The 23,033-nt window shown below is 56.5% G+C and overlaps 2 protein-coding genes across 3 annotated transcripts in view; both read right to left on the bottom strand.

Annotated features, from left to right (window-relative positions):
• The window catches only part of COL7A1 (collagen type VII alpha 1 chain), a 30,894-nt gene extending 21,071 nt beyond the window's left edge, over positions 1–9,823 (bottom strand). The window contains exons 1-32 of the mRNA XM_055343602.1: positions 9,767–9,823; positions 9,596–9,681; positions 8,933–9,113; positions 8,151–8,310; positions 7,976–8,069; positions 7,724–7,885; positions 7,329–7,492; positions 7,122–7,251; positions 6,909–7,025; positions 6,655–6,801; positions 6,453–6,569; positions 6,229–6,378; positions 6,017–6,145; positions 5,311–5,454; positions 5,092–5,217; positions 4,844–4,987; positions 4,117–4,236; positions 3,824–3,967; positions 3,372–3,497; positions 3,118–3,264; positions 2,793–2,915; positions 2,329–2,475; positions 1,950–2,084; positions 1,717–1,863; positions 1,508–1,644; positions 1,122–1,248; positions 890–1,036; positions 639–811; positions 501–536; positions 390–416; positions 253–297; positions 117–179 (exon numbers count right to left, since the gene is read on the bottom strand). Coding sequence (XP_055199577.1) covers positions 117–179; positions 253–297; positions 390–416; positions 501–536; positions 639–811; positions 890–1,036; positions 1,122–1,248; positions 1,508–1,644; positions 1,717–1,863; positions 1,950–2,084; positions 2,329–2,475; positions 2,793–2,915; positions 3,118–3,264; positions 3,372–3,497; positions 3,824–3,967; positions 4,117–4,236; positions 4,844–4,987; positions 5,092–5,217; positions 5,311–5,454; positions 6,017–6,145; positions 6,229–6,378; positions 6,453–6,569; positions 6,655–6,801; positions 6,909–7,025; positions 7,122–7,251; positions 7,329–7,492; positions 7,724–7,885; positions 7,976–8,069; positions 8,151–8,310; positions 8,933–9,113; positions 9,596–9,680 — 3,894 coding nt within the window. The 5' untranslated portion in view covers position 9,681; positions 9,767–9,823. The remainder of the gene's footprint in view (positions 1–116; positions 180–252; positions 298–389; positions 417–500; positions 537–638; positions 812–889; positions 1,037–1,121; positions 1,249–1,507; positions 1,645–1,716; positions 1,864–1,949; positions 2,085–2,328; positions 2,476–2,792; positions 2,916–3,117; positions 3,265–3,371; positions 3,498–3,823; positions 3,968–4,116; positions 4,237–4,843; positions 4,988–5,091; positions 5,218–5,310; positions 5,455–6,016; positions 6,146–6,228; positions 6,379–6,452; positions 6,570–6,654; positions 6,802–6,908; positions 7,026–7,121; positions 7,252–7,328; positions 7,493–7,723; positions 7,886–7,975; positions 8,070–8,150; positions 8,311–8,932; positions 9,114–9,595; positions 9,682–9,766) is intronic.
• A 3,485-nt stretch (positions 9,824–13,308) lies between these two features.
• On the bottom strand, positions 13,309–21,617 carry LOC129522437 (cytochrome b-c1 complex subunit 1, mitochondrial). 2 transcript variants are annotated; one of them, XM_055344710.1, is made up of 13 exons: positions 21,463–21,617; positions 21,064–21,207; positions 18,972–19,058; positions 17,750–17,879; positions 17,327–17,525; positions 16,792–16,871; positions 15,649–15,764; positions 15,265–15,408; positions 14,969–15,129; positions 14,774–14,859; positions 14,345–14,433; positions 13,942–14,017; positions 13,309–13,505 (listed from the first exon to the last, which is right to left on the bottom strand). In XM_055344710.1, exons 1-13 carry the CDS (start codon positions 21,529–21,531, stop codon positions 13,441–13,443), a joined length of 1,446 nt encoding a protein of 481 aa, XP_055200685.1. In that variant the 5' UTR covers positions 21,532–21,617; the 3' UTR covers positions 13,309–13,440. The 2 variants fall into 2 exon arrangements, with proteins under 2 accessions (XP_055200685.1, XP_055200684.1); XM_055344709.1 differs by having other exon boundaries at positions 21,064–21,204; positions 21,463–21,573.
• Between the last annotated feature and the right edge of the window lie 1,416 nt (positions 21,618–23,033).

Raw genomic sequence — 23,033 nt, 5'->3', positions numbered from 1 at the left:
ACTTAGGCTTCTAGGAATACCCCATGGTTCTACACCTGTTCTTTCCTTCTGTCTTTTAAAAATCCTAAGGACACTTGGAGGAGTGTCTTAGGGGAACTTTAGTGGTTTCTACTCACCCTCTCACCCTTTGCAACGGTACCACCAGGGGGCCCCTGGGGGCCAGGAACACCAATTCTGCCCTGAGAGGAGAGAGCAGGTAAGGAGGCAGTACGCCAGTCAGGGATCAGAGGACAGGCATGGGGAGGCACTCACCGGGAGGCCGGGGGGGCCAGGAGGCCCTGCTTGTCCTTTCAGGCCCTAGGAAGGGTGATCAGTGAGCCCTGTGCCATCAACCTCCCCCGACCCCACTGACCTCCAACCATTCTCTGCCTCCAGCTAGGGCCACTCACCGTCTCTCCAGGTTCCCCTTTCTGGCCCTGGGGAAAGATAGGTCAAACGAGGATCTGAGTGGCTAGCCCCAGGTGTGGCCCTCACCCACCCTCTCCACCCTGAACATTTACCTTTGGACAATGCACTGTGCATGGCTCTGGCTGTGGCTGTGAACATAAGGTCTCCTTGAGGCCAGGCTCTTCTAGCAAGAGTCCCCAGACCCCCTCTCCCCTGCCAGTTACCCCTCCCCACAGAGGTAACTTGCAAACCTGAATGGCGGAGCCTATCTGACACAGGGATGTTGCCAAGCCACTGACTGCCCGGTCCAAGCTAGAACCATCATCCACAGCAAAGAAAGTCTGGACAGGATCCATGCCTGGCACCAAGCGACGCAACTGTTCTGGGTCAGCTCCGGCCTGGCCCAATATCATCACTTTGAGCCCTAAGGAGGGATCCAGCAGCCTGCGTGACAACCCTGCTGGGGCCAGCCCGATTCCCAGGCCCCATTTCTACTCCTCACCAGCAGCCTGGGCCTCACGGATAGGGTTGAAGATGTCACCTCTCAAGGGCTCATCTACTAGCAAAACCATTATCCCTGGTATGTGCTGGCGGCGCCCAGGAGCATCCGGTGCTAATAGGTGTCTGTGAGCAGTAACCACTGCAGTGCCTGGGAGAAAGAACATGTCAGAACCCAGGGGAACCAGCTCCCCACAAGGAAGCCCTAAGAGTCCATATCCAGTGCAGTTCCTTACCCAGGTTGTTCCCACTTGGGTCCACATAGGGGATGCTGTGGATCTTCTGCAGGATGATGTCAGGATTGTAGGAGCTATTCAGCGGGAACAGTGGGGAGGGCCGATGACTGTAGGATAGGAGGCCAACCTGGGGTGGGGAGGATGGCAAAGCAAGGATGACAGAGCCTGTAGGAGACTAAACCCAGTATGGGACTAAACCTGAACACTAGGGAGTCAGCAGTGATGGTAGGATAGGAAGCCAACCAGCAGATGAGGAGATCTGGAGCCTGGAGAGGGCTGGGAGACAGCCTGGACCAATGGTAGAGTAGGAACATGGTAGCTGCTGTGAAGCCTGGGATGGTGAAGGGCTGGGATAGGAAGGGGTCTGACTGCCTCTGGAACCAAACCTGGACTGCCTGTGGCCCAAGAGGCCCAAGTGCAGACACCAGACGCTCCAGGGCTCGCTTTACAGCCTCTGCACGATGAGCATTGTCCTGAGTGGTGTGCAGCAGGAACACCACATCCATCAGGCCACGGGGACACACTGCAGGAAGGGGGCTGAGTTACTGAAGCAGCTGGACCATCTAGCTACCCTCTCCCACTGTGCCCATCATACCTGGTTTCTGTGTGACAGAGGCCTCAGGACCCCGTACACCCTCCCGGATGGGTGTCAGAGAGAAGGTATAAGAGATGCCAGGCTCTAGCCCTGTCACCTGCTGGGAGCTCGAGATCCCTGGAAGTGTCTGTGAGGCCCCAGGGATGTCTGCAGAGGATAAAACCTGGTTAAACAGGAGGCGTTCCATTGGAACCCCAATTGCCAGCTCACCCCAATCCTGGCCTCCCCTTCACCTTGGCCAGGGCGTCCAAGTGGCCGCCAGGACAGGATGTAGCTGGATACTCCAGACACTGGGGTCCAAGCCAGAGTCACTGAGTCAATTGAAGTGTCCACCACACGCAGTTCAGTACTTGGGACACGGGGTGACTCTGAAGAAGGAATCAAAGACCAGAGGTCAGAGTCTACGAGCAGAGAACCCAGGGGGGAGAGACCATTTGAGGAGGTTCTGGGGCAGATTCATCTTAGTGAAAGAAGTGTCATGGGAGATCGTGCTGGGGTCACCCCAGGAGCAAGAGTGGTAGGAGGGCTACAGGAGGAGTCACTAAGGGTCATGGGGTGCAGGAAACCAGGGTGGGTCATCAGTGGGGGAAAGAATGGACTGTCTAGGCTCACCGGTGTATGCAGTCACTTCCATGGGGGGCCCTTCTCCAGCTGGCCCCAAAACGCTCAGCCACATGCGGTATAGGGTTGCTGGTTCTAGCCCATCCAGTTCATAGCTGCTGAGATCAGGCCCCAGGACCCGGGACTGCTCCTGGCCACCTGGGGCAGGTGTGAGAGTGGGGACCCAGGGAACGTGGAAAGATGCTCCAGACCAGCATTAACCAACGCGCCCACCTCACTGACTGACCCTGCTGACCAGATCCACCCTCCTAATTGATTGTCCTCATTCTCGCTGACCCTGCACGACTGACCCTTATCGATCCCACCCATCTGGTTGACGGATCCCGCAGACTGTCGCGGGTCCGGCTGACACCCCCTTCCACTGACAGACCCTGCCCACTCACTGACCTCGCCCACCTCGTCCGCCCCCCGCCCCCGGTCCCTGACCCCGCCCCCCGCCGGAGGCCACCTCTCACCCTCGGGTCGCCACCGCAGACGGAAGCCCCGCGCCCCTGGCACCGGCCGCCAGCGCAGCCTCAGCGAGTGCTCCCCTCGCTGCACTACGCGAAGAGTCTCCAGGGCTGGCGGAGCCTCAGGCGCTACAGAGGAAGCGCGGGACTCAGGGAGGCTCCGGCGCCCGGCTCCTGAGCCAATCCCAGACCAACGCGCACCGCCCCTGGCCCCTCTGCCGATCCCAGGCTCCATCCTTCCTTCCCCCTCGTACCCCGCCGAGCACGAACCCCGCCCCCAAACCGTCCAGGACGCCAATCCAAGGCTCGCCCCCGCCCGAGCTCCGCCTACGCGTGGTGACGACGATGGAGACCGGGGCGCCCTCACGGTCCCCGACAAGTGCAGTCACTCGCACAGAGTAGCTGACTCCTCCTTCCAGGCCCCGTATTTCTGCGGAGTCTGTGTTTCCCGGGAGCATCTGCTGTCTCGTGGGGCCACCTGGGCAGGCAAACATGGGGCAACGGTCGGGGTGGGGGCGGCTTACCAGTCAGGGTGAGAGGTCAATCCCAGCCAGGAGGGACCAGGGCCGTGTCAGGAAACCATACCCTCGCTGCGGCCCCAGGCCAGTCTGTAGGCTGTGGCTCCAGGGACCCCCACCCAGGTGACCCGCAGAACGTCACTGGAAGCATTGAGGATCTGCAGCTTCGACACACTGCCCACGGGCGCAGGGTCTGGGGGCAGAGGCAGGGTGAGGGGTCAGGGGCCACTGGATGGCTGGCAGAGAACAGGGTGGCAGAACAAACATGGTCAACGCAGGGAGGCCTGAAGGTCAGTGTGAGGTTGGTATGCACATGTCAGTCAACCTCTGAGAGGGAGGAGGTCAGTACCCCAGAGTGGACAGTGTGGAGCAGCCAGGAGGTTGCTGAGGGGAGACACTTAGTCAAGGGGGAGAAGTCACTGAGCAGTGATGGAGCAGGCAACTGAAGCAGCCAGGAATACACAGTGGGGTGGGGGTAGCCAATGAGATGTGGTTGCCAGCTGGCCAGGGTCCACTCACCTGTCCTCACAACCACAGAGGCGGGGGTCCCATCCACACCAGCTACATGGGCCCGCACATGCACCCTGTACTCAGTATCTGGCTCTAGCCCATCCAGCTCAGCCACTGTGGCCTCTCCAGAAACCAACTGGGATTTCTCTGGGCCTGGCAATGGGAATGGAGGCAGCTTCAGGGCTAGGCAGACTCTGCCCCCCCAAAGCCCCACCTGGACCCCTAATAAGCCCCTAGTTTGCATTCTACCCAGACCTGCCCCCCATGGCCTTCTAGTCTCCTCCAAAACCCCTGGTCCCCACCATGTCCTGAATGCCAGGAAACCCTGTATCCTGTGGCACCAGGAACCCTGTTCCAGGCGATGGTGACAGATGAGCTGCTGGTCTGCGTCACATGGACAGTCCTCACTGGGCCCAGTGGGTCTGCAGGGAGAGGCAATGGAGAGTCTAATGGAGGAGGCAGTAGAGGGTCTGATGGGGAAGGATTGGAGGACCATCTAATAGAAGACTATAGAAGTCTAAAAGGAGACAGGGATCTGATGGGGAGGGTAGTGAAAGGGTCAGATGGGGGAAGAAGGGGTGTTCTGACAGAGGAGATAGTGGGAATCTGAGTGAGGCAGGTGACAGGAATCTGAGAGAAAAGAGGGTCTGATAGAGAAGATAATAGGGTTCTGATGGAGGTATGAGGAGGCAGTAAGGGAGTCTGACAGAGAAAAGTGTAAGCATAAGTCTAAGAGGAGAGTCAGGTGGAGCAGAAAAGGCAGTTGGAACCTGAGAGATGAGGTGGTGGAAATCTGAGGGCAAAGAGAGGAAAGTGGGATCTTTGAGGAGAGGCAGAGGAATCTGAAGAAGGTAGGGGCTTAAGAGGAGGCAAAGGAGGCCAAAGGAGAAAGCAGGACTCTGAGGGAGAAGGCGTGGGAATCTGAAGAGGGAGACTGTTGTGGGGCAAAGTGAGAGTCTGAGAGGGAAGGCATAGGGGTCTAAAGGGCCACTGGAGAAAGCCAGCCAAGGAGCTGGGTCAGACCCTGACCGGTTTGAGCCACGATGACCACAGGGGGACTCTCCTCTCTCCCTCGCAGTGCTGACACAGCCACCTGGTAGGAGGTTCCAGGCCTTAGCCCCAGGATATCTGTGGCTGTGGATTCTGGGGGCAATGTCTGGCTGGACTCCGGACCTAGTGTCAGAGAGAAGTGTTGACATGGCTCTTGCCTGCCCCCTCAATGCCCCATATCCTAATTGTTCCTCCCTAGAGCCCTCCCACACACAGCCCACACTGACCACCGTCTGTCCTCCAGCTAATCCGAAATCCACTGGCTCCAGGAACAGGTCCCCAGGCCACCCTCACCCGTGTTGCATCTGAGGCCACCACTCGTAGCCCTGGGATGGCAAGTGGGACTTCCAGTTCTAAGGGTTAAAGATAGACGTCAGGGGTCAAGACCAGGACTGGAGTGAGACAGTCAGCTCTCCCCCCACCCACAGCCCTCCTGCAGTGCTCACCCCGGCGGACAGTGAGGATGCTAGCGCCACCCTCGCGGGTACCCGCTCGAGCAGACACCCGCACAGTGTAGCTTAGTCCGGCCCGGACATCATCCAAGTCAAAGGCTGTCTGACTTCCAGGAAGCACCAGGGTCCTTTCAACCCCTAAGAAGAAAGGCAGGGTAGGTTGGCAGTGAGACATAGGGATATGGGATAACAGCGGTCAGTGATGGACAATGACACAGGATAATGGACCAGGGATGAATGGAGACACAGGAGGACAGGGGTCAGTGGACAGGGACATGGAATGTAGGATGAGAGAAGTCAGTGGACCATAATGTGAATTGACAGGTCATTGATAGACAGTGATGTGGGTGACAGGGGCAAGTCCCAGGTGGGGACAGGGGGTGAGAGATGAGCGTGGGCAGTGGTTCCAGATAGGGTAACCAAAGGGCAGGGACTGAGCTTGCCTTGTGCAGACAGGGATGGGGGGGGGGCAGTGAGTGCAGACAGACCCAGGTGAGAAGATGGGCTGAGGCAGGGCCAGAAGTAAGCAGGCAGCCTCTGTGGCAGACCTGGGCTCATTGCCTCCCTGGGGGATAGATGGACAAGGAGACAGAAGGGGGCTGTAGAAACCCAGGAATGGAAAGAGATGGGGTGAAGGTGTGGTCAAACCCCAAGAGCTGGATCTTTAATGTGTGTATGGGTGTGGCTGTGTCTATCTCACCCTGGGTGCTGCGCACAGTGATGCGGTACTCAGTGGCCCCGGGAACTGGGCTCCAGGACACTCGCACTCGCTGCCCAGGCAGCTCGGTTGCCTGCAGGTCTGTCACAGGGCCCACGGGCAGCTCTGGCCCTGTGGGGGAGCACAGCATGAAAGGCTGTCCCAGGGCCCCCGTCCCTTCCCCTGTCACTTGGCCAGGCCCACAGAGCCCTCACCAGTGGGGACCACAGTTGCAGGTGTGGCCACCTCGCGGCCCTCCAGCAGGGTGTAGAGCGTGAGGCGGTACTCAGTGCCCGGTTGCAGCCCATCCAGCTGGTAGCGGGTCACGTCAGAGGGCAGCACCACCTTCTGTGGCACCCCCAAGCCTGCAAGATGGCAGGGTCAGGCCAGCTGAAGCCAAGTCCAATCCTGCCTGCCCACCTCTCTCCCCTGCACTGACCACTCTCACGCCGCCATTCCAGCCGGTAGCCACGGGCCTCAGGCACCAAGTTCCAGGAAACGAGAATGGATGTGGGGCCCAGGATGACCGGGCGCAGGGTCTGTTCAACAGAAGCGTCTGCCCAGGGCACACGGGACGTCAGTAGCCACTGTACACTGCCTGCCTGCCCACCCAGCCTGAAGAAAGCACCCAGCCTTCTCACCAGTGCGGGCAGTCAGGGAGGAAGCAGACCCGATGCTCCGGCCAAGCAGGCTGCTCACAGTCACCTCGTAGTCTGTGCCAGGCTCCAGGTCACGTAGCAACACTGACCCCTGCCCAGGGCCCAGCTCCTGCTGCTGTGTGACACCGCCTGCACGGGGGTGCGGAAGGGGGGTGGTTGGTGTGTCTTGCAGACTCAGAACCCTACAATCGTGTCTGAGGTACAGGGAAGGCCCTCAGTCTACACTCCTCACTCACCACTGAGGACCCGCCATGTCACACGGTAGCCAGTGGCACCTGGTACACTCCGCCAAGCCACCAGGAGGCTGTGGGTTGTGGTATTCTGGATGGTCAGTTCCGGCTCCTCCAGGGCAGCTGGGAGAAGGTGCAGCAGGGGTTAGCACAGTCAGGAGTGGGGAGGGGTTAGGGGATGGTTAGGTGATGGGGTGAGAGGTTAGCAGAATCACTCACTGGTCCGAGCTGTCCCGCTCACAGCCTCCCCGATGCTATTGGCGTAGAGGGCTACTACAGTCACTTGGTACTCAGTCAGTGGCCGGAGACCCTGCAGCTGTGTGCTGGTCTCACCTGCTGGGACGCTCACCTGCCCAGGGTCAGAGGTCACTTTACCTTGCCCAGCTAAATCCCAAGCCCTCCACACACCACCCCTGACATCCTTACCTCCTGCCGCTCGCTTGGCAGTGGCTGTCCCAGCCCTGTCAGAGGATTGTACTGGACCTTGTAGCCGGTCACTGGGCCACTGGCCGCTGTCCACTGTACTCTCAAGGACTGACTGCCTGCTTCAGACAGCACCAGGTCTCGTGGACCAGAGGTCAAGTCATCAGCTGGGAAAGGGGGGGAGTCAGGCAATCAGGCAAGAGGATCAGGGGTCAGAAGTAAAGTAGAACTGGGGTCTAGGGTCAGGAACACATGGGATAGGGTCAGCACTGCCAGGGCAGGACCAGAGGGTGGTACCCCCGCCCGGTGTCAGGAGCGCCTGGGATTGATGTCAGCACTGCCAGGTTGAGGTGGGGTCAGAGGTCCAGGTCAGGGCACAGGTGTGGGCAGGAGCTCACCAGGCAGGGTCACAGGCACGCCACCAGCTGTGGTACACACTCTCCGGGAAACAAGGGGCAGCAGTGTCCTCAGGATACTGAAGTCGTTGACGAAGAAGAAGAAATCACTGGTGGGCTGTGAGGCGACTCGCTTCAGCTCCTCGGGGTCGGCATTCTTGATTCCTGAGGTCAGGCCCAGTCAGAGCTTGGCAGCTCACATGCCCTCCGACAGGCCCTTCCGCAGCCCACTTGTCACCTCAGCAGGGTACTCACCCACAGCAAACAGCTTGACGCCCTGCCCCTTGAGCCGCTGGGCAGCTGTGTCCACCAGGTCCTGGGACTTCCCATCTGTGATGAGGATGCAGACCTGGGGCAGGGGCAGGGCAGGGCAATACATCAGTGTGCCTCAGATGGCTAATGTAGGGGGCGTGGTAGAGTGAGAGATCACCTTGGGGACCCCTGGGCGGGCCAGCTGAGGCAGGAAGACATGGTCGGCCACATGCAGAATTGCAGCCCCTGTGCGCGTATTGCCACCCTTGTAGCTGAGCTCACGAATGGCTCGGATCACATCACCCCCTGAGCCAAGTGCATCGAAGCCAAACTCTGTCCTGCACAGGGGAGGGAAGGTGGCAACAGGCTAGGGGCCAGGACCTTTTCTGGCCCTGGCCTCACCCTGGGGTGAGGTCTGTGAATATCATGTCCCTTTGAGGGTCCTCTTGCTGCTGTGACTCCTGTTCTCCACCTCTGAAGCCGTTAACAAACTCCTCGGGTACCCTCTGTGTCCGGCTTGTGGCTGGAGCCCTTGGGGCTCCCTGTGTTGGGGAGCAGGATGTTTGCTTAATTAGGGAATTGTGGGAGGAAGGGTCCAGTTGTAGGGAGGTGGATCTTGGCCAGACAGGGAGGCCCTGTGGGAGAGGAGAGGCCGAAGGCATCGGGAGGCTGCAACATGGAGAGTCCAAGAGGCAGGGGCATCTGAGGCCCCTGGGTTCCCCATCTCTAGATCAGAAAACTCAGCCCTGTTGTTGGCAGGACACTAGCCTGAGAGTGTCTCAGGTGTGAGTACTCTACCTCAGAGATCCCTGCCTCTGTCTCCAGAGGAGGTCCTGGCTGAGGGGAGAGGGGTCTTGGGGTTCTCCAAAGCCTGGCCTAGGGGTTCTGAGCTCTCTGCTCCTGTGGGGGAAGAATCCTGGTGAGATCTCCGAGTCCCCACCTCCAGGGGCCCCCACTCACCGTGGATCATCACTGTACTGCACAGCAGCGAAGCGCACACCCTGTGCACTGGCCGCCCCAGAGAAGGGCCACACCAATCCCTCCAGGAAACCTCGCACTTCACGGAAGTTGCCACGGCCAATGGATGAAGAGCCGTCAAGTAGGAACACGATGTCAGCAGCATAAAGGCGTGTGCAGGTCACTAGGGCAGGGAGGAGCCATCACACTCTCTTCTTGGAGCCCACCCACCCTTCCTCGTGCTGTGGTCCCCTGACACTAGGGGCTGGGGAGGATGCAGTAGGCCTCATCGGGAAGCAAACCGGCCCAGGCTGGCTGGGGCCTGGGAACCTGGGAAGGGAGGGACAGAGGGGCCCAGAGCAGAGTCTCCAGGAGGATTGGTGTGTGCAGAGAAGGAAGCGCACGGATGTGGATCTGGGACTGAGGTTGGCCTCAGGGGGCCAAGTGGAGTGACAAAGAGTAGGTGACCCAGCCGCATTTGGGGAGCAGAGTTTGAGACCCAGTAGGATAGGATGCAGTCTGGGAGACCCAGCAGGGGTGGCTCAGGGTTTGGGGAGTCTGAGGAGGGATGCGGGCAGGGTCGTGGAGGTGGGTAGGGGGGCCAGATGAAGGCCACAGGTGACAGGGCGCAGCGCCCGGGATGGAGTCCTTCTCGGCAGTGCCCACCTCTCTCCCTCTGCTGGGCCCGCACTCGGAGCGCCCCTGCCAGGATCCCGGCGCAGAGCGCGGCCACCAGGAGCGGCAGCCTCATCCTGGGTGGGGGAGACAGTCAGCCAGGCCCCCGCAGCTGTGGCGGGTCCGAGCCCAGCCCACCCCGACCCCCAGTCCCGGTCTTGCCTGCCCGTCCACCGGCTCCCGCCGCCAGCCGTTGCCGCCGTCCCGCCGCCACAGCGGAGAAAAGTCCCTGATCCGGGGGGCGGAGCTGCGGGCGGGGTCCCGGGCGGCCCGCCCCCCACCCCGCGTCCCAAAGGCCACCGCCCCCACCACCCCAGCCCGGGGAAGATGATTTGACTCCATTTGAGGGTAAAGCCCCCCACCTCCTGTGGCTTCCAGGACGCCCCCCAGAAGGTTCTTGTCGGGAAGACCACTCCAACCTTCTCCGGGGTCAGAAGTTTTGTGTGCTTTAAGGTCAAAGGGACTAGTGACGTGACAGCTGGAGGTTGGAATTCAGATAGGTTCCTGGGGATGGAGGAGACAGCGGGATGCTGGTGGGGGGAGGCTGCAGCTGGAGATGACTCACCCCCCACCCTATGGGGGTGCCCAGACAAGCCTTCAGGCCATGAGTCCCGCCGGCCACTCCTGTGATTCAGCCATGCCTGTCTGTTGGATCTCCTGTGCCCCACCCCAATCCCCTTGACAGCTGGAGCACCCCCCAGCAAATGATGGGCTCTGGGCTCTTCCCTGGGAAACCAAGGCACCACTGGAAAATACCCACCCCACCCCACCCCACCTTGGGAAGGAGAAGCCAGGAGAGAATCTGTGTCATGCATATGCATACGTGTCTATCCCAGTACTCTGTACCCCCTACCATGCCCTGAACCAGTCCCAGGCAGATGCCATCCAGCTGTGCCTGCAGGGAAGGGGGGGTTGTCCATATGTGCAGGGTGGGACCACCCACAGTGACAGCTCATCTCTCAGGAATCCACTCTTTCCTGCCTACATCCTCATTGGTGGCCCTGTCCTGCTCCAAGTCCCCCTATTTGTCCTCATTCTGGTGTGGCAGTCTCCTCCTTCACCCTATTGTTCTTGAAGACCCCCTTCTTCCCATCATCCCCACCAGACCCAGAGGTCACCACCAGCCTCCCTCCTTCCCTCACTGCTCTTAGGGTCCACCTGTGGCTGCCACCTTCATAACTACCCTTGCCCCACTGCTCTCCCCTTAACCAGCTTGACTCCCCTCCCATTTCCCTCAACTGGCTTTTGTGACTGTAGACAGTTGCCTTTAATACATCTCCAGGTCACAGAGTGCTGTACTGAGGAAGTGAGTCTTTGTGTGTGCATCATAGAGAGTGACATCAAGGCAGAGATGTTCCCAGGAACAGCAGGCCCTGGTTTTTGTTTATTTGTTTTCCTGCTAGTCCTAGATAATCCTGAGAAGCCCAGAAAGTATGTCTACACTCACCACTGCCACCAAGTCCTTTCCAACATGCCTGGCCCCAGGCCACTCCTGGGGATCAGCAGGCTGAGTGGGGAGAGATGGGGACAGCACTTCTTCATCTTCCCTGGGCCTTCCAGGCTGGGGGTCTCCAGTATGGCCAGGGCTGGAGGCAATGAAGACCATCCGTGTTCCGTTTTACTATTGCCCAGATGGCTGGAGCTACAGAATGATCTTTTATCAGTGATCCTTCTCTCTATCGTAGGATACAGTGCTGTGACGCATGGGGCCCAGAACTTTTTCCAAGGTCATGGTCCTCTTAGCCGCATCCCAAGACCCCCACCCCTTAAAGCTGATAGGTGAGAACAGCAGACACAATCTCCCTAGAGGCAGTCCCTGCCCACAAGACCCTCACCTCTTCTTGTACAGTAGAGGTTAGAGCTGCCACATATAGAATGGTCCTATGCACATGTGGCAGTCCAGCCTTTAGGGGTGACTGGACATCCTGCTAAGAGGGTATCAGAACCATGATGTGCCCCTAAGAGAAAAGGCTGTCTGCGGTGTGGGGGTCACTCAAAGGGTGCTGGGAGAGGCTATTGGGCAGGTTCAAACAGATGGGGAGGAGTAGGAGACTGGAGCCCCCATTAGGCTATGAGCAGGTGTGTGACCCTCTGAGGCCTCTCGCAGCACACTGGGCCTGGAGAATACCAAATCTTGACCTTAAATTTGAGTTCCTGGAAGATGGGATTGATTTCTAAGCCCAGGCAATCTCTCACCAAAAGTATGGCCAAAGCTAGGAAGGTCATCTTCTTCTAAACTACCCCTCTTTGGGGTACCCCAGCTCTGCTGGGGCTGTTATCGGCTTGTATCCTCTGCAGCTCGCTCCAGCTCTGCCTACAGCTGTGATCTCTGCTCTGCTATAGCACAGCTTACTGGGGTGCCACAGAAATCCAGCCTGAGAGTCCCCATGCTAAATCTCAGGCTGACCAAGTCACTTCTCTTCCCAGTAACTCCCAAGATACCTCCCTGAAAATGTCTCCAGAGCAAAGATCAAAATCCCTGGCTTGGTTACACAAGGTCTATTGGGACCAGATCACTTCCAGAGCTTGGGTTCTCTCGTGTGCCCAGGACACCCAGAGCCAAATTCTGGTATTCTCCGGGCCCAGTGTGCTGCACCTATAAATACCCGGAATGAGCCTGTCAGGGTTCCGCATGGTGCAGCAGTTTCTCTCAAACTGATCACAAAGTAGAATGACCTGGGTCATCCAGCTCTGGGTTCTAGAAGGCACTTGATCATTATTTCTTGACTGACAACTGGTGTCAATGAAGAGGTGAGGGAAAGACACTGGGGCAGGGCAGGAGTGATTCAAGGGTTGTTTGGGCCACTGTAAGGCTGGGGTGCTGGGTGATTTTGAAGAGCCTGCTTCTCAATGACCTTTGTCCCAGGACTCTGGTCCCGACTGCCAGCGGCACTTCTGCTAAGAAAATCCGGCCCCTCACTTCCACTTCCTTCCTGGGCTCCCAGGGAATCTGACTGCAGAAGGGCTGGAAACAAGAAGGGTCTACCTGCTGACCTGCCTTGTGGGCCCAGGGCCTGAAGGGGGACTATGCAGCAGAGAGCTCCACCAGGTCCTGGCTGCCTCAGGTAGATGGGAAGGGGATCATCAGGCCAGCAGCTCAGGACTTGCCTGGGACAGATCTAGTCAAGGGAGGGGGCTCAGGCCCCACTGAGCTCAGGGCTATTCTCGGAGCCTGAGTCAGCAGCAAATCGAGGCAAAGGATTCTTGCCCTGCCTGTCCAGGCAATAGTTAGAAATCAGATGGGAACACTATGCCCCAGGCTATCCTCCTCCCAGGATCCAGAGTAAACATATGAAGGAGGCTTCCTCAGGGACACTCCTTGGCCCTCCTGGCCTGTCCAGGGGACCAGGAACTGCCAGAAGGCAATTGCACAGGGCCCACACCAAGGGCTTCCTTCCTGGCTTCCGAGTTCCCAGGCTGGAACCTCTACCAGGGCAAAAACATGGGTTCCCACACCCTACTCTTGGGACAGACTAGCGAGGAGCATCCCCCACATGGCTAAATGGAAACATCTGGCTTCAGCTCCCTGCAGGCATCAAAGGCTTCCGGCCTCCATACTGCGGCCCCCACGCTTGCTCCTGGCTGGGGATACAACAGCCTGTGGGAAGGCAGAAGGATCGGGGGCATATAGAACCTAAGAGAAGTCCTTGTTCCCCCATCCACTGCCCAGTGGACTCCATGGTAATGCCGAGAGGACAACACAGTTCTCAACACAGGACTTTATTGGAGGTAAGGTAATCTGCACACAGGTCTGAAGAGCCAAGGTGGCATGTTTGTGGTAGGGAGGAGGGACCATGAACCTTGGCCCAGCCCTCTTGCCCGTACAGCCTTCTTGCCTAGAAACGCAGCCAGAACATGCCGCTACGGATCCGGTTGTAGTCTGGGAGCTGCTCAATGGGGCCTGTGGGGATAGGGTGGGGCGTCAGGGTGGGGTACCTGGCCTGTACAGGGACACCTGGCCCTGCGCCGCACCCGATTCAGAGCTGCCCAGAGCAGCACAAGACAGGCTTTCAGTGGAAAAAGGGAAGAGAACATTCCCCCAGGGGTGCTGAGCCTGTCACTTCATGCTCTTGGAGCCCCACCCCCCACACAGAGGTGTCCGTTACCTGGCGGGTGTGGGGTATTGATAGAGGTACCTTGGCAGGGAGTCAGGGAGCTGCTGGGACAGGTTTTCTGAGCAAGAACTCCCTGGCAGCCAGGCTAGTGGGCAGAGCCTCTCAGGGGCCTCAGTTTGCTGCTGCCAGCATAGGCTAGGGGGTGGGGGAACAGAGGCAGAAGGGGAGGCCAAGAGGAGGCCTGAGGAGGAGGACTAAGAACAGGCCCTCTAGGCTACTCACCCAATCCAGCCACTGCCGGACACTGGTCATAGAAGTACTTGGAGCAGACCTCACGCACCACACTGGCATCCACTTCCTGCAGGGTGAAGTAGAGAGCACACTGACAGGCAGACTCCTGGGACCACTTCAGCAGGCCAACATCACCCAGCCAGCCCTGATCTTCTATATGAACCAAGGAGCTGCCCTTCACCCAAAGGGAAAAGGCAGCAGGCCCCGCCCATCCCCTCAGCCATCGGTGCTTCTGCCCTGCCCTCCAGTAATGCCACCCGTGGGTGATGCTGCCTAAGACACCGGAGATGCCTACGGGAGCAGTTTGCACAGTGCGCTGTCAGGCCTGAACTCCCCGCCCTTTAGAAGTCTGCCAGGTCAAGACTCCAGAACCTCCCCCAGGGGCCCACATTACCGCAATCCGGCTTTCCCACTCAGCCAGGGGGATGCGCCGGCCATAAGTCAGGAGACTGCGTCCAATGTCCTCACACACAGGAGTGGTGCCTGCAAGGGTCAGGGGAGGGTTACCGGTCCACCCAGTCCAGTCCTGGACCACCGGTACTCACTGAGCCTCCATCTCTAAGCTGACACCTGGACCATGGTTTGACCCCAGATCTCATCCCCCCACTTCTACTATCACTTGCCACTGTAACAATGGATTGTTGCTGACCTGGCCCACTGGCACTCGTACTGGACACACCACACCCCTGGAAGTGGGAGTGGGGATATGGCATGGCCTTCAGAGTTTTCCTTTCCCAATTTGGTTGGGAACGTGGCTATATTGGGGCTGTCCCTGCCAGGATGCGCTCCACACTCTCCTTGTGAGGAGGGCTGCACAACTCACCATCCAGATGAGACACCAGTGCATTTCTGAGGATGTTTTTGCCCCGGAGCACCTCACTTTCTGTGGCACTGGTGCACAGGCGCATCCTGAAATGGGCAGGGGACAGGGTGGTCATCCCGAGGGATGATGCGGTCTCCTACCTCACCCCTGCTTAAAGGCCCTTCCTGCACCCCATAGTACTGGGCTGCCACTCACCACTGGCCTTGCAGGAAGAACATCATGTCATCAATGTTCATGCGATCGCAGACAAAGTGTGCGCCCAGCAACCCAGTCTCTGCGTAGCAGATGTTGAAGGTCTGGAAACTCTGGCACAGCTTCTTGGCCACAGAGACAGCAGCCAGTGGGCTGGACAGGTGCTGCCAGGGGCAAGGATTGTCAGCATTCACCCTCCTGTCAATGGTTCACACCCTGAACCCCAAGGTACAGGAGCCCACAGCCCTGGTACCCTTTGTACCTTGAAGGCAAGGTCCCATGCTCGCCCCGGTGCTTACCGTGCTGCCACCATAAGTACAGTCATAGTGGCCAATGATGGCATTGGCCACTTGGAGGGCCACGTTGTCCGGGTTGGCCCAGCCAGGCCCTTCTACTGCAATAGCTACATGGGCCAAGGGCAGAGCGTCATCGCGGTGGCGGATCTGAAAAAGGACACGGCATGACTGAGAGAGGCAGAACATCCAGAGACCAGAAAAGGTACCAGCTCTGGGTGAAGCATGCACATGTGTGTGTGAACACCTGTGCTTGTGACACAACAGCCACAAGACCCGCTTCCAACTCCCGAGGCTCCTCTGGAGTCATGAAGACAACCAGGTACCTGAGGGCCCATCTAGAGGCTTGGGCTAACTAAGAACACTGCCCCAGCCCACAAGGCAGCCCACCTCGCTGCCCGTGAAGCGGCACGGAGCCAGAGTGGGCACAGTGTCCTCTGTGTATGTCTCAGAAACGCTGCTGAAGTGCTTCTGGGCGAGGTCCAGCAGCTGCTGGTGCTCCACCCCTGCCAAAATAGACAGCACTGTTACTGGCCAGGTAGGGTCCAAGGCACAGGGTCAGGGGACCCCACATCCTATCTCAGTGGGAGACAGAAGGAGAACATGACATCGGGACAGGGTGAGGGAAGAGTGCCCTGTAGGCAGACTCTGCCTCAAGAGGTAGGGCAGGCACCTGACGGTCAAAGAGTGCCTATGACCTCATCCCCAGGGAAGCAGTAGCATGCTGGGCTTGCAGATGGGTCTCTATGTGATCCATTCACCCCCACATTAAGGACAAGACTGGGGTACCCCAGGCACAAGGCCTGCTGCCCTGCTTCATCACTCTGACCCTTCAAGAGGATCCTGGCTGCTACCCTGTAGAGGTGGCAAATGAGAGGGCACAGAGGTGCTACCATAGGGCTGTGACTCACTCTGAGGACATTCACAAATAACGTTGTGACCTCAGCCCCTCAGGACACTGCAGGACCTCCCACCCTCACCCTTACAAGAGGAGGTCTCTGCCACTCTAGCATCTTGATCGGTCTGCATGTGCTCCGGCCCCCACACAACAGCCAAGCATCAGGCCATGACACTGCCCTGCCCCACCACCCAGGGTCCTAGCTCCTACCTGATTCCCCCCATCCTTTAGACTTTGGTTCCCACAGCATATACTTCAAAAGCACCCCTGAACCTCCAACTCTGCAATTCCTGGTTTGTCATCATATATGCACTGTCACACCCCAGTGCCTGGCTGCCCACTAGCAAGGCTGCAAGGAACACCCTGAGGGCCTATATCCCCCATCAGCCTGCTAACTAGGTCTTTTAGGGAACAGGTGGGGCTGAGAAAGGCCTGTATTAATGAGAGGGAGCAGCATCCTTATGTGGCGGGTGCCAAAGATGGGTGGCAGTCACTCCCCTAAAGGACAGAATAGGAACAGGGTCCCCAGGAATGGAAGATTCCCTATGGTCAGAAGCAGGAGACCTGGGCCCTAGTAACCAAGGCTGGTTCCCACCCACCCATCACCACAGGGCTTCAGTGAGCCCAGTACTCACCTCCAGCTGCTGCTAGCACCATGCGAGGGGCCTTGTAATGCCTGCTGAGGTACTCGGTCAGGTCTGCACGAGATAGTTTCCTGAAAGACATACAGCCAATGGCTCAACGCCTCTCCCAAATCACAGTGATCTGGGTCTCACAACACAGAGCTGAGGAGACAGGACTTCTCCAGGGAGCAAGCCCTAGCAGACCCCTTGATCCCATTTCCCATCTCTGCCACCCAGCCTGCCAGGGTCCCCACCACATGTCTGCCCTCATGACAGTGCTTTCTCTCCAAGGGAGGTGTCAGGATCCCCACCAGAGGACAAGACCCCCAATGCTCTCTCCCTCAGGTGGTCAGGACACATAAAACCCTACAAGGAAGCCCACAATCTGAGTAAAGACCACACAGGTCTTCAAAAAGAACCCCAGGGACCATGTGGCAACAGAGATGTTTCCAATTGTGCAAATTAATATAATAGCACAGACCAACTAAAACAAACTCATGTGGATGGGGCTTGAGCATGTTCTGGCAGAGGTCCAGCCAACCCTCACCTGACATTCCCACTGGGCCCCTCCACAGCCTGGGCTAGAGGTGTGCCCTGGAATGCTGTGGCATGCAGGTAGTCAAAGACCACATCCCGCATGCATGCATCGTTCTCCTGCAGCTCCTGTAGAATCACATCACGCTCCTTCTCGATCTGGGAGTCTTCTAGGCTGCAGTTCTGCACAATGTCAGCCAGGAGCTCCACAGCTAGATCCAAGAAGGGCAGGTTTAGGCACCAGGTGGCTACTGCAGGCCAGTAACAGCACACACACACACACCCCGCCCCCCAAGCCTGGCATGCCTGCTTGCCCTGCTACAAGAGTATACTGTCAGGGTAACCCCATTCTTCAGCCAGGCCAAGCTCCTGGGGGCCTGTCCTCTGTACCCCTAAGTCCTATCATCCTGTCCCTGCCTCCTCCTCCAGGCTTTACCTTTTGGTAGATCCTTAGAGAGCGCCTTGATATAGTAAGCAGTGTGCTCCCGGGTGCTATAGGCATTGAGATGGGCCCCCATGCTCTCCACCTCCTTCTCCAAGGCATTGCCAGGTCGATTCTTTGTTCCCTTGAGCCAGACAGCAAAAGGACCAATCAGGAGCCACATGGGAACTCAGGACCCCTATATTCAAAGGCTAAAGTCTCAGCAGGATCACTAGTCCACAGGCACATCCTTTAGCAAAGATGATGGGAATACAGGGCCTACAATCCATACTCACCAAGCACCAAGCAGGGCCACACAGTATCATAGGCTAACAAAATGGAGACAGCCAGGGACCAAGAAAGGCAAAGCCAGTGCAAATATTGCCTGAAATCCAGAGCCCCATAGCAGCCTGACCTTCCCAGCATTCTCTGTCACCTTGCTGACAGTCATGGTCAGGTTAGTACACATCAATGTTCAGCTGATGCTGCCATTACCCACTCTAACCCCAAGCCACTCATATTATTGTGTGTGTACTAGTGCAACCTCTGTGGGACTCAACCCCAGCCCTGTACGTGTATGTGTGTGTGTGTCCACTGGCACACACATCCATTTTGAGATCTGCACACACATCTGTGATGTTGCTGCTGGCTAGGCTATCTACATGGTCCTGCTCCACGCCTCCACCCATCTATATCTCCTCCTCCATTTTTTTCATTCTTTTAAAAAAACAGACTTCATGACAACATGGGCTGGCTGAGGGGCTAAGGATGAAGACTATCTCCAACCTCAGGAAAGCTCAGTATTTACTTCTAGAAACAAAAGATGCCCAGATATTCGGCCAGAGAGCATTTCACGAGAACGCTTGACAGCCCAAGTCTACAAGTTTGTTCAAATACATATCTTAACATCTATCTACGTGTTCCACACTTCCGCACCAATGCATGCGTATGACGCACGCCCAGCCTCTCTGGTGAGGAGTGGGGTCCTGCGTCTCCCTGGGTTTCTTTTAGGCGCTGGGGGCCTTGTGCAGGGGCTGACCAGATATATATTCACTCAGGAGAGGCTAAGCCCACGTGATTCCTTCCAGAAAGGCCAGCCAGAGATCGCCCCCCAGCTGAAGCCCAAAACTGAGGAAGCTGACTTTGTGCCACTGGCTTCATCTCAGCTACATCCTCCTCAGGAGGAACACCAGGCAGCCCCAACCCCAGGGGAGATGCAGGACTTCAAGAGCCTCACCTTGAAAGCCAGATGCTCCAGAAAGTAACCTGCCCCATTGTTCTTCTCAGTCTCGTAACGGCTGCCAACATCAATCCACACCCCGACCTGGACAAGAAGCCATCAACAAAGGTAACACACAAACCACCCCAGCCCCCACTTACGCCTTACCCTGGAAGACTCAGCAGAAGCCCCAGGTCGGGGCTCACGGTCCCAAGGTTGGGGGAAAGCTGTCTCAGTAGGACCCCATGTGCTTGGAGATACAGCTGTGCCCTGGGCACAGGCAGGGGCTCAAAGACATACCATGTCCCCTCTCCTTCCCACTCTATTTGTAGGCTGGTTCTCAAGGAAGCTCCTAACTGTGCACACTCACCTAACCCCATTACCAATATGAAATTCTTATATTGTCTTGCTTTTCAGTTGACTCTTTTTTTTCCTAGGCAATTGACACATTGTTTGCAAACAACAACTTATTTTCTGCTTTCTAAAAATTATACCCTGCCTTTGTTCTGGTAATTTTGTCTTTCACCATTAAGGAAGACTATTGGTTTATTTATTTATTTTAATTTTTATTTATTTATTCATGAGAGACACAGAGAGGGAGAGGCAGAGACACAGGCAGAGGGAGAAGCAGGCTCCATGTAGGGAGCCCAACGTGGGACTCGATCCCAGGCCTCCAGGAATCAGGCCCTGGGCCGAAGGCGGCGCTAAACCGCTGGACCACGGGAGCTGCCCAGGCTATTGGTTTAGACACTGAACATTTTATCTTATTAAGCAAGGAGCCTTCATTCACAATTTTTTTTTTTTTAAGTTTTTAACCAGACTTGGATACTTAACACTGCCAAATGTCTCCTTGGCACCCAATGAGAGAATCTCATCATTACTTCAAGAGCCTCCTGGTGTGCTATGAAACACACCACATCACTCATCACACACAAGTCACATAGATCTAGTCTTTTAATATTTGCTCACAGCTGATTTAAAATTTTCACATCTACTTTCCTAAGAGATGTTGCTAGGCATACAATATAACATAAATTCTTACGCTAATATCTATTTCACAACTAACATCTCAGAAGGAAAACTTAAATCTTACAACCCACAGTAGTCTTTGATTATCATAGGCAGCATTCTTTATATGCCACTGGAACACAGTGGGTGCCCCTTACAATTAGAGCTTCTCAGAGTCCGTGAAATACAGCATTCTCTCACCAACTTTCTAAACAGGTTTTGGGTCAGTTTATATAAGAGCCACGTAATACAAAAGTTGCCCATGATTTTTTGCTGCGTTCAGTAACAACTTAAAGCACATTATTTGTTCCTGGAAAACTAAAAGAATTTACTAATAAGACCACTTATTGGTCTTATTGCACCCTGGCGTTTAGAGTGCAGAGAAGAGGATTACATCTTCAGAATCTTCTCATCTATTCATATACCTAACCAAGATTTCTTTTAAGTCAATTTGGGGGATTTGTATTTTTTTGGAAAATCAACCGTTTCTTCGGAATTTTCTTTTTTTTTTTTTTAATTAATTTATTTATGATAGTGACACACAGAGAGAGAGGCAGAGATATAGGCAGAAGGAGAAGCAGGCTCCATGCACCCGGAGCTGACGTGGGATTCGATCCCGGGTCTCCAGGATAGCGCCCTGGGCCAAAGGCAGGCGCCAAACCGCTGCGCCACCCAGGGATCCCTTCTTCGGAATTTTCAAATGCATTCCTTATGCAAGCCCGTAAGTAGTCTAGCCAGGAGATTATGACTTTGGGCTGTGACTCTAGCAGTTACCTTATGTCTCTGAAACCCATTTTCCTCATCGTAAAATGAAAACAGGATCACTTCTCTCCTTTGAGGTGCTTAAGAATACGCTGGAAAAAAAAACCTGGCCTCTGGCTTGGCAGGCATCATATACTAAATGTGTGCTAGTTATAGTGAGGAATGCCTCCAAGAAGTCAGGCCTAGCTGGGGTCGGGATTAAGGCAGCAGAGTCAATTCAGTGGTGAATAAGGAGTCTGACCCAAACCACAGAGGACTTGAGCCCAAGGTCACACCCTGACCTAGGAAAAGACGCCAGGCGCAGTAGGGAGGCGGCCTCCCGAGGGGAGCCCCGGCTCACCGTGCAGGTAGGCTGGGAGGACTGCTCGGAGGCCACTCGCAGCCCGTTGTCCAGCAGGCTGACCTGCGTCTCTGGCACGCTCTGGAGAGCTTGGGCGAAGGTGGCGGTGCTCCGCAAGGCAGGCGACCTCAGCAGGGACGACTGCTAAAAAAGGACGACCGAGATTGAGGCCTGGGTTGCGGGATCTGACCGCGGCTCCCTGGCCAGCAGTGGGATCCCGGTCGCAGCCCTCCCACCCCCGCCCCGGCCCGCCGCCAATCCCCGCTCAGCGCCGTGACCTTCGCACGGCCGTGACCCCGGAATCTCCCCAATGGTGACCCTGCGCCGCTAAACAGTCCGCTCCCGTCCGCGTGCCGAAGCCCCGCGCTCCGCGGCCTTGTGCTCCCGCTGTCGCCTCACCGAGCGGCGGGTGCGCAGCAGCACCCTCGTCCCGGCGCCCGCCGCCCGGCAAACCGCGGAAGCCGCCATCTTCCAGCTCCAGTCGACGCTAGGTCGCGTCACGCAAGCGTAAAAGGGGACGCGACGGCGTCCGAGGCGCAGGCGCACTGCCGCAGCCGTGGCGCTCGGCCGCCTCCTGGCGGAGAGCAGCTTCTTCACGCGCCGTTGGTCTGTGGTTGTGCCCGCAGGTCGGCGGGTGCCCGCGTGCCTCAGCCCACCTGGCTGTGCGTGGCCAGTGCCGGTGCGTCCGCGGTACAGTCCAGCTTCCCCCTTCACTCGTGAGAGTCAAAGTGCCGATGTTCCTCACGCCTCGCGGGCGCCCCGAATCCACTGCGAGCTCGGAGCTGCCGCGCGGGCCGGGGGCGCAGCGGCCGCGTGTCCGGGGATGGGAGCCGCAGGGCCCTAGCTGCGGCGCGGATTGCTGGCGCTGTGAGGTAGCTGCTGATCACGGTTTTCTCTCTAAAAGGACGAAGTAGATTCAGACGGTTGACGTCGAGGGAATTGGAGAAAAAGGAACAGTTTAGAGACTACTTACTTGGGTGGAGAGAACATGGATTCCGTTCGTTCGCGGTTGATGCTGGCACTGTGCATGTGCACCCAGACGCCCCGTGAAAGTAACGTCGAATTCGGAGTCGTCGACCTTGAGCCACAATTCCGAGAGGAACGTGAGAGAGAAGCTGCTGCTCCCCGTTCCCGGCGACGTGCCCACTGCGCACTGTAGAACGGGAAAACTCCTCGTCTCGGATTTGTGACTTTGCAACTCCTTTTTGAGAAAACAAAACGCACACCCACAAACAGAACAAAACAATACGGCTTTTCTAATAGACCACATAGAAAAGAAAAAAATCCGGAGGAACTCAATTGAAACTTTCAGCCGAGGGACTTCTGGAAAAACGGATTGAAGGGAAGAAAAGGATGCTCACCATAGATAGATTTCTGTGTTAATAGAAAGTTTCTAATTTTTGCAAAACACATGTTACTTTTGAAAGAGCATACCTCTGAACTCTGCTTTTACGTAATTTATGTGTGATTTATTCTACTTCTGTCTTTGCGATCTTTAAAAAAAAGTCATACTTAAAATATAACTTTTATAAAAAGCAGACAAAAGGCGCTTAAGTGTGTGTTTATTAATATTTTGTGGTCTAAAATTATGTTATGGGGATCCCTGGGTGGCGCGGCGGTTTGGCGCCCGCCTTTGACCCAGGCCGTGATCCTGGAGACCAGGGATCGAGTCCCACATCGGGCTCCCTGCATGGAGCCTGCTTCTCCCTCTGCCTGTGCCTCTGCCTCTCTCTCTCCTCTCTGTGTATTTTATTTTATTTATTTATTTATTTATTTATTTATTTATTTATTATTTTTAGAACTCCTTTTTTTTTAAGATTTTTAAAATTTATTTATTCATGAAAGACACACACACAGAGAGAGAGGGAGAGGCAGAGACATAAGCAGGCTCCATGCAGGGAACCCAACGTGGGACTCGATCCTGGGTCTCCAGTATCAGGCCCTGGGCTGAAGGCGGCGCTAAACCCCTG

The sequence above is a fragment of the Nyctereutes procyonoides genome, unplaced genomic scaffold (assembly GCF_905146905.1).
Source record: "Nyctereutes procyonoides isolate TBG_1078 unplaced genomic scaffold, NYPRO_anot_genome, whole genome shotgun sequence".
Classification (NCBI taxonomy): Eukaryota; Metazoa; Chordata; class Mammalia; order Carnivora; family Canidae; genus Nyctereutes; species Nyctereutes procyonoides.
This window is presented reverse-complemented; position numbering and strand designations above follow the sequence as displayed.

Bases quoted from the DNA above. Each gene is read 5' to 3' on its own strand.
- LOC129522437 (XM_055344710.1), bottom strand. From the start codon at position 21,531: ATGGCGGCTTCCGCGGTTTGCCGGGCGGCGGGCGCCGGGACGAGGGTG. The intron at 17,880-18,971 runs GTGAGGCTCTTG...GTCTGGCTCAAG, and splicing joins TGGAGCATCTGGCTTTCAAG to GGAACAAAGAATCGACCTGG. The intron at 13,506-13,941 runs GTGAGTAGCCTA...CTATCCCCACAG, and splicing joins TCCGGCAGTGGCTGGATTGG to GCCCCATTGAGCAGCTCCCA.